Source organism: Anolis sagrei, chromosome 6, assembly GCF_037176765.1.
Source record: "Anolis sagrei isolate rAnoSag1 chromosome 6, rAnoSag1.mat, whole genome shotgun sequence".
Lineage (NCBI taxonomy): Eukaryota > Metazoa > Chordata > Lepidosauria > Squamata > Dactyloidae > Anolis > Anolis sagrei.
The window spans coordinates 23,768,452-23,778,216 of NC_090026.1; the positions used below are offsets into that span (position 1 = coordinate 23,768,452).

Below are 9,765 nucleotides of genomic sequence, written 5' to 3' on the forward strand. Positions count from 1 at the left end.
TTTTGTTCAATTTTATATTATCGTGTTTTACTTTTTTTTCACCCAAACTCATCTGATTCTGAACAATTCAATGTAACATACTTGATTGTACACAGTGCACATGCAGAAAGCATTTCTTTGGAGAGAAAAAATCAGTTGTGTACGCTGCAATATGACTTCTTGTTGTGGATGGAACATACCTTAGCATTAACTAAAGCTCTTTCCCCCCTCTCACCTAAATTACAAAGAATTCTTGGAACAAAATCAGGATTGAATTCTTTTATGAAAGGGCTTGTCATCTGCTGCCAGTCCCAAATTATGAAACTAGGCATGGGCTCAGAGCCACCCTGTTCCTGAGTTTTCTTAGTACGCATTGGCTCACCTTAATCATTAGTTTGCACCTGGAACTGGTTAGTCCACATGAGATGACAGGCAAAAAGTTGTAAAGTGGACCTGGCAAGCTTAAAATATTTCCCCTGTTCTAATGCGAGGGATTGTAAAGTATAGTTTTGTGGCCCTAGCCATTGCCATTTTTCTGGAGCAGGGAGGTGGAAACTTTTGTCAATTGTTTCGATTTGACAGGGACCTTCCAAATTAATCCTCCATTGTCCCATTCTTTCCACTGCTTTGAAAATGTCCAATTTTCTCTGTTCTACTTCCCCTTTACCCCTTCATCCTTGGCTTATTTTAGTTGTCACAAATTGTGTTCAAAGAGCAAAAGTACTTTGCACACTTCTAAGGGACCCAGTCTTATCCGTCCCAGTTGGTTTGGGCAAAAGCAAACTGCTGAAGGCTCTCCTAGTTTATGTGTTCTTCCTTCTTAATAACTCCTAAATATCATTTCCTCTTGGGGAGGTAACTTTCCGTCTTTCTTTTTTGAATCCTTTTCCAATAATTTTTCTCCATAATAATAATAATAATAATAATAATAATAATAATAATATAATTATTATTTTATTTTTATACCCCGCCACCATCTTCCCTAGGGGACTCAGGGCAACTTACAAAGGGACAAGCCCAAAAATAACAGATAAAACAGAGACACAATTAAGAGCAATCAAATAAAAATAATAAAATATAAAACAATAATAAACAGCATCATACAACAATATGGCCAAGATGAAGGTCATAGCTGAGTTCAGGCTCAATTAGTGCAATAATTCCTAAGAGGAGCCCATTGAAAGTGCAGAAATCAAATGAAAGCAGATAATCCACATTATCTGCTTTGAACTGAATTATATGAGTCTACACTGCCATGTAATCCAGTTCAAAGCGGATAATCTGGATTTTATATGGCAGTGTATAAGGGGGCCCATTTTGCCTAGCCCAGGATTATTTTTAATGCCCGCTAGTAGGGGAAGATTCACTTTTTAAAGGCTGTTCATTGGTATGAATTCATATCTGTATTATAAAAGTAGTATAATTTCGTTTCTTTGTTAAGCACACACTGGAAAGAACTGGTAGAGGACTAGTACCCAATGACTACATTCCACATCATATGCCTCTCTATTCATCACCCTGTGATAGGAAGATCTTATTAGTCTAGACAAGAAAACGTCATCTCTGGACTATAAACTCAATTGTTTCTTAAAATAACCAGTTTTGCTTCAAAATTAATTTTATCCAAATTACGTTGATGCCCATATTATGGATTGCCAACTGGGTAAGTGATTCTTCGTGGCTACATTCTCTATTTTCATTGACTTACTGCTTCCCACCCCTATTACACAAGCCATGAAGTATTTCTCATCAAATATAATTTTAGGTCATTCCTATAGAGGTTTTTTGCGCTGAATTCAGGTCTGTGTTTATTTTTTCTCTATCACATGCAATTTTTGCAATGAGGTTAATTGAATAATTAATGCATTTATGCACTGATATCAATAGAATCTAATTAATATCAGTGTGTAAATGCATTACTTTTTTGATTAGCCTCATCACAACCACTACATGTGATAGAGAGGGTGAAGAAACATCTGAATTGAGCGAAAAAAACTCTATAAGGATGATCTAAAATTATATCTGATGAAAAATACTTGTTGGCTTGTGTTACACGAATATTGTTGGAGCATGCAAGAAATCAGTTAGTGTGTGTGTGTGTGTTAACTGTACAATGCAAGGCACAAAGATGATTGGTTGTGCCATGCCTGGGGGAGAAGAAGGAGAAGAAGAAGAAACAGAAGAAGAAGAGGAGGAGGAGGAGGAGGAAGAGGAAAAGAAGAGGAAGAACTTTATTTTTCTACCCCGCCTCCATCTCCCCGAAAGGACTCGGGGCGCCTTACATGGGGCCAAGCTAGGGAACATACAATTAAAAGCAGAGCAATAACAAAATGCAATTTAAAAGCATAAAACAAACATAACAAAAATAGACAAGCACCAAGCAACAAAATAACTAATTTGAAAAAAATGGGGGGGGGGGGGAGGCCAAAATACAGGCTGATTAAAGAGTAATTGGTTCAACAAGATGGATAAAAATGTATAATAGCATAGGAAATATCATTAAAACAGAGCAATCTAACAGGATCAGAAATAATTCAGTAAGGCTTACAAACTAGCTGAGCCTGGGAGTTTTGCCAACTGTTACATATTCAGACTTGGGCTGTGCAGGTGCTTGCAGAGAGAGAGACAGTTTAAGAGTGTGTTCTTGCTTCATGAGCTGCTGGAAGGAGATTTTCCAGATGGACAAAGAAAGGCTATTTTGAGTCTCGCAAACAGACATTGTGTGAATCAATGCAACTGTTCACATCATTGTACATATGTTGTTCTGCATTCTTGTTCTTTATTGATCATCTGTGTGGCATATTTTCTTTCTCTGGCAAGACAGCGTTTGGACTGATAAAACATGAACTACACATGATTTCCATTACGCCACAAATATGACGTGAAATGTGCAGACTTTACAGTAGTCTGCTGTAATGTAGTATTCATCATATTTTAAAAAGTTGATGTGATGGAAAAAATAAAGACATATTTAAAATCAGTGTAAAAATTGATTTAAACTGTGCTACTCTCATTTCTGATGATAACAAAAAGTTTGATTTTGTTGGCTTGTGGGATTAATATCCCAGTCCCAAGCACATTTCTTGCAAAGTAAACCTTATAGAACAAGTGATTCTAAACAAACTTTGTTTGTAACTTGTGGTTAAAAATAAATTCATGCAAGCAAACAAACAGTATACAAACACTAATTAGTTTATTCATCCTTATGACATCCTTCTTCCAAAATCCTTTTCCTCCCAAACTTCTGAATGAGTCTGAGAACTCAAGGTCTCAGCCCAAGGTCACCCAGTGAACATTGCGGCTGAAACAGATGAATTGCAGTCCGGACAGAAGATTTGATCTTGCCTTCTACAGACTGAATTGGGATTAAAGTTCTTTTCTTACAGTACATCTGCTAATTAGATTGTTTGTTGTTGCTAATTGCCATCTAGTCAGTTTCAAGACTTCTGGTGACCCTGTGAATGAGAGACCTTCAAGACATCCTATAATTAACGGCCCTTCTCTGGTCCTTCAAATTCAGGGCAACCATGGATTCCATTATTTGAGTCAATCCGCTTATGTTGGAGCGTCCTTCAGTTAATTGTGTAATTGGCACTCTATTTTCTGCACTTTCTTCATTCATTCACTGTTAAACCTTTGACACCCCAATAATGTGTATATATGGGGGGAGCAAAATTAACTTGACAGTTAATAAATTAATGCAAGATGGGATAATATTTATTTATTTATTTATAGTGTCAAAAGTGAATTGAGGGTATAGTTACAATGTATTTAAAAACTCAAGATTCCATCTGAACATTAGGAAGAACTTCCTGACTGTGATATAGCTGTTCAGCAGTGGAACTCTCTGCCCTGGAGTGTGGTGGAGGCTCCTCCTTTGGAAGCTTTTAAACAGAGGCTGGATGGCCATCTGTCAGGGGTGCTTTGAATGCAACATTCCTGCTTCTTGGCAGGGGGTTGGACTGGATGGCGCATGAGGTCTCTTCCAACTCTAGGATTCTATGATTCAAAGTTATATACAATGTCCTTTGTCCGGAACCTGGCCACTTGGGGGCCTCAGGTGTCGCTGTGAGAAGATCCTCCACTGTGCATGTGGGTTCAGGCTGCATTATAGTAAGGGGTCTGTGGTTTGCTCTTCTCCACACTCTTATGTTGTGGACTCCCCTTCGGAGCCTCATTTCTGAAGATTGGCTCTGCACAGCCTGTTTAGCACCTTCCAGGTCGCCCAATCTTCTGTGTGTCCAGGAGGGAGTCTCTCATCTGGTCTCAGTCATGGCTTGAGGTTCCGGGTTTTAGCCTGCTACTTTTGGACTCTCACTTGCTGAAGTGTTCTTGCGAGTATCTCTGTAGATCTTAGAAAGCTATTTCTTGATTTATGGCATTGCCATGCTGGCTGATATCTGAACAGAGGATGGGCCGGAGATGTCACTATCTTGGTCATTTCATTATTGGCTGCTCCTTCCCAATGGAAGTCAAGTGGTGCAATACCAGCTAAACAGTATAATTTCCCTAGTGCTGTGGGGCGTAGACATCCTGTGATAATGCGGCCTGTCTCATTAAGGGCGACATCCACCATTTTAACTTGATTGTAGTTACTGAGGTTTTTAGTTAACCTAAAATCAAAGAGCATTCTGAACTCCACTAATGGTAGAATTGAATCAAACTTGGCACACAGAACTCCCATGGCCAACAGAAAATACTGGAAGGGTTTGGTGGGCATTGACCTTGAGTTTGGGAGTTGTAGTTCACCTACATCCAGAGAGCACTATGGGCTCAAAAAATGATGGATCTGGACCAAACTTGGTACGAATACTCAATATGCCCAAATGTGACCACTAGTGGAGCTTAGGGACAATAGTTCTTGACATTTGGGAGTTTTAGCTGCTAGGATTTATAGTTCACCTGCAATCAAAAAACATTCTGAACTCCACCAATGATAGAATTGGGCCAAACTTCCCACACAGAACCCCTATGACCAACAGAAAATACTGTGTTTTCTGATGCACTTTGGTGACCCCTCTGACACTCCCTCATGACCCCCCCCCCCCCGGGGTCCCGATCCCCAGGTTGAGAAACACTGTTCTAGACTATCTTTTATATTTTTAAAGCTTCATAGTTTAAACAGTTAAAATTGAGTTCACTGTATGCTGCATGGAGATCTTTGGATTTAAATTGAGATGCAAATATTCTAATAATTAATACATTCATTATTTTTTTATTATCCTTCCTTTCCACAGAGGGGATTAGGATTGTGCAATGATGAGTATACATGTTCCTGCGTGTTCCTATACTAGACTTCCGTCCTCTTTTGTTTCATTTTAACTGTTATCTACTGCGGGCACAGCATTTTTTGCACTGCTCTTGAACCAGCGGGCACAGCAAATATCTGACATACTCCACTGCTGTCCCTCTCTCTCCATGAGGAATTCAACCACAGAAACTCCCCTGTATTCCTTTCTCTTTTTCTCTCCCTCCCTTTCTCTACCCTAGTTGTTTTTCTCAGCCTCTCCTGCACCCTCCCTTCTCCTTTCCAACGGGCAGCTTCCCAACTAGCCAACAGAAAATAAAGCAATATTCAAACTCTCTCCCCAACACCACCACCCAGTCCGGCGTTACCATGGATCCCCCAATGCCCTTCTGGCTTGGCCTGCTTGTCCCTCCCAACCACCTGTTGGGGGCTCATATAACCCACCCCTCCCTGTCCCTACGTACGGGCTCTCACGGGATCCTTCTAAGCAACAGCAGGTACCTGAGAAGGCGAACAATTCAATAACAAACAGCCTGCCGGAGCCAGAGAGCTAGGAAAAAGCAAGGGATTTATCCATTGATCACTACCAACTTCTCCTTGGGCCTTTCTCTACCTCTGGTCCCCCACCTGTTAGGCATTGGTCCAACCTGCTCATAAGGGGAGAAGCAAGTGTCCTTGGATCTCCCTAGATCTCCTCTAAGAGAGGTTTCCATGGACCCTTCATCATCAACCACCTTCTGGATGCTGTAGACTATCACCTTCCAGGCTGGTTTTCATTGCAGGTAACACAAGAAGGTCTGTCTTCTATAGAGACATTGCCATCTAGTCCTAGTCTTGTGAAGAGGAGACAGATAGGAATTCTTTATCTAGACGCTTGTGTTGCAGGAATAATTTTCCAGACCTGCCTACCTGCCAGATCTTGCTTTTGGTGGATATACTTGAGTGCCTATTGTGTTGTGTCCCTCCGCTTGAAGACTGTGACTTTGAATCCTTACCTTTATCAATTTTTGGGGTGTAACTGTCCGTAAAAAGTACTCCCGGACTCTCTTAAAGGACAGTAAAAGAAGGCTGTGTCCTCATCAGCGAGGCTGAGGGGCATCTGCTATGTCTTCTGCAGGGCTGGAGATTTTGGCCATGGGCCTGTGCATCTTTGGTTGGATGGGGACTATCCTCTCCTGCGCCCTACCCATGTGGAGGGTCTCGGCTTTCATTGGAAACAACATCGTTGTGGCGCAGATCATCTGGGAAGGGCTGTGGATGAACTGCATTGTGCAGAGCACAGGCCAGATGCAGTGCAAGATCTACGACTCCATGTTGGCTTTGTCGCAGGACGTCCAAGCCGCCCGGGCTCTCATGGTGGTCTCGGTGGTGCTGGCTTTTCTGGCCTTGTTGGTGGGCATCATGGGAGCCAAGTGCACCAACTGCGTGGAGGACGAAGGGGCGAAGGCACGCATCGTGATCACCTCGGGTTCGCTCTTCATCACAGCGGGGCTCCTCACCCTTATCCCAGTGTGCTGGTCGGCCAACTCCATCATCCGTGACTTCTTCAACCCGGTGGTCGTTGAACCATTGAAGAGGGAGCTGGGAGCTGCCCTTTATGTTGGGTGGGCCGCATCGGCGCTGCTGTTCCTTGGAGGGTCACTTTTGTGCTGTTCTTGCCCTCCACGGGAGGATCGCTATCCAGCTCGCATTGGGTACTCTGTCCCCGCCAGGTCCACTGCACCTCCGGGGAGTGGGATCGATAAGCGGGACTATGTATAAGCAGCTGGTGTTTATGCGTGTATGTGCATGTGTAAGTGGGGATATATCAGGCATGGGCAAACTTTGGCCCTCCGCGTGTTTTGGACTTCAACTCCCACAATTCCTAACAGCCTACTGGCTGTTAGGAATTGTGGGAGTTGAAGTCCAAAACACCTGGAGGGCCAAAGTTTGCCCATGCCTGGAATATATAGACTTGCCAGATGTTGCTAGGCCCAAAAACTGATCAGAATTACTGGCTCCAAAGGTCATCGGTCTGGGTTGTGACCTGTTATCTGGTAATTCTGTGTAGTGTGTGTGTGTGTATGCATGTGCTTGTACAGACAAATTCCTATGTGAGATTGCACAAGTGGAGACTGGGACGACCTGAACAAATAAAGGGATATGCGATAGAATGAGCAAACAATGACGAGAGAGACAAGTGCTCCAGCAAGCACAAGTGGAATGCAGGAGCAGGAGGCTGAGCAAACCAGAGCAGGAAGATAGGACACCACCCAGACCAGTTAATGGCTAAGCGAGCAAACGTGTGTGGGGCCTGGGAAATCTCAGCACCCGATAAGTGAACATCTATAGACAATGAAGGACAAAAAAAAAAAAAAAAAAAAAACAGGCCAAGCAATGGACAAAATTAAATCTGAGAGAAACAGAAAACAATTATCAAGACTAGCCATTTTGTAAACGATGCGGCGGCAAAAAAAGCCAATGGGATTTGGCCTGCATAAATAGGAATATAGTGTCTAGATCCTGTCCCTCTATTCTGCCTTGGAATACTGTGTCCAATTCTGGGCACCACAATTGAAGAGAGATATTGACAAGTTGGAATGTGTCCAGTGGAGGGTGTCTAAAATGATCAAGGGTCTGGGGTACATGCCCTATGAGGAGCGGCTTAAAGAGCTGGACATGTTTAGCCTGCAGAGGAGAAGGCCGATATGAGTCATGATAGCCATGTATAAATATGTGAGAGAAAGTCATAGGGAGGAGGGAGGAAGCTTGTTTTCTGCTGCCCTGGAGACTAGGATGCAGAACAATGGCTTCAAACTACAAGAGAGGAGATTCCATCTGAATATTAGGAAGAACATCCTGACTGTGAGAGTTGTTCAGCAGTGGAACTCTCTGCCCCGGAGTCTGGTAGAAGCTCCTTCTTTGGAAGCTTTTAAACAGAGGCTGGATGGCCATCTGTCGGGGGTGCTTTGAATGCAATTTTCCTGCTTCTTGGCAGGGGGTTGGACTGGATGGCCCATGAGGTGTCTTCCAACTCTATGATTATATGATTCTAAATGATTATGCTGCAACAAAAAATTCCCCCCACAAAATGATGCTGGTTAGGATGAAATAGAGGCGAAATAGAAAGGGAATTCACTGTGAAATGAAGGTGTGGGTAATGGATGCTTTTATGGCTGAAAGAATGAGATAACTAATGGGATTGGGTGTCTGCAAATGAATCGTAAAGAGCAGGTAGAGTAAACCGAGGCAGAACCTGACACCAAGTGGAAATGAATAGCGAAGGAAGCGAATACTGCACTACAAGGCTTGGGCAGGAATGGCAGGACGAAATGGATACCTAGGAACAAAAGAGGTGTGTGTATGTGTGCTTGTGTGTGTGTGTTTATGTGGGGTGGGAGCGGTGGCGAAAGCCCCTAGCCCGGCCTTGCCTTGAACTGGTGCTCTTTGCTTGCTGGTTAATAATTTGCCATGGATTTGGCTTATTCCCAGGGGCCTGAACAAACAAGTGGGGGGCTGTTTTGATCAGAACTGACCATCGCTGAAGAAGGAACTCTTTCTTCCACCCTGAAATACATTTGATTTTGCTCATTTTGTAAAATTTGGGAATAGAAAGATGAAGGTTGTGAGCTTCCCCATTCCTTCTGGTATTGAACCTGGAGGGAAAGTGTGGATAGTGTTGCCAGACTGCAAAACATGTGAGAATTGTGTAAAAGAGGGAATTTCACAATTTCACAATCCACCAGCAATTTCTGCTGAAATTTCTTCTCCTGTTTACACACTTGCATCTCCTAGTTAAACCCCTGTGCCGGCAGGACTGAAGACGAACAGGTTGCAGGTTCAAATCCGGGGACAGTGGGTTGCGCTCCCTCTGTCAGCTCCAGCTCCCCATGCGGGGACATGAGAAAAGCCTCCCACAAGGATGATAAAACATCAAAACATCCGGGCGTCCCCTGGGCAGCGTCCTTGCAGATGGCCAGTTCTCTCACACCAGAAGTGACTTGCAGTTTCTCAAGTTGCTCCTGACACAACCAAAAAAATTAATAAATCTTGTAGTACACCAAAAGGATTTGTGATCTCACCTTCACCATTTACACCTGAGATGGAAAAAGGAATGGGAAGAGTTTAAAGATATCCTTCAGCCTTTCCATTGGCCCTTTCTTCAACCCAGCACCATGTTTTATGTTATTGAGAACTGTATTATTCATATAAATAAGAGTCATATTTGTAATCCAGATGTGTTAGTTGTCTTTTTGCATTTGGGAAAAGGGGTTAAATATCAAAGAATGCTATTTAACAATATGAAATGAAGATATGGAAGCTAGTCGATGTTAGCAAAAGGAGTGATGATGTGCCTTCAGGTTGCCTGTTGACATGGTGACCCCATGTATTTAATAGAGTTTTCTTAGGGAGGGAATATTCCAGGGTGGATTTGCCAGTTTTTTCCTCTGAAATACAGCTTACAGCACCTGGTATTCATTGGTAGTCTCCCATCCAATTACTAACCAGAGCTGACTCTGCTTAGCATCCAAGATCATATAGGATTGGTGCCTTTGGTG

The 9,765-nt window shown here is 42.8% G+C and overlaps 1 protein-coding gene across 1 annotated transcript; it reads left to right on the top strand.

Moving 5' to 3' along the window:
• The first annotated feature begins 5,671 nt into the window (after positions 1–5,671).
• On the top strand, positions 5,672–9,437 carry LOC132777994 (claudin-9-like). The gene has a single exon (XM_060780581.2). It carries the CDS (start codon positions 6,332–6,334, stop codon positions 6,986–6,988), a length of 657 nt encoding a protein of 218 aa, XP_060636564.1. The 5' UTR covers positions 5,672–6,331; the 3' UTR covers positions 6,989–9,437.
• Positions 9,438–9,765: the final 328 nt, after the last annotated feature.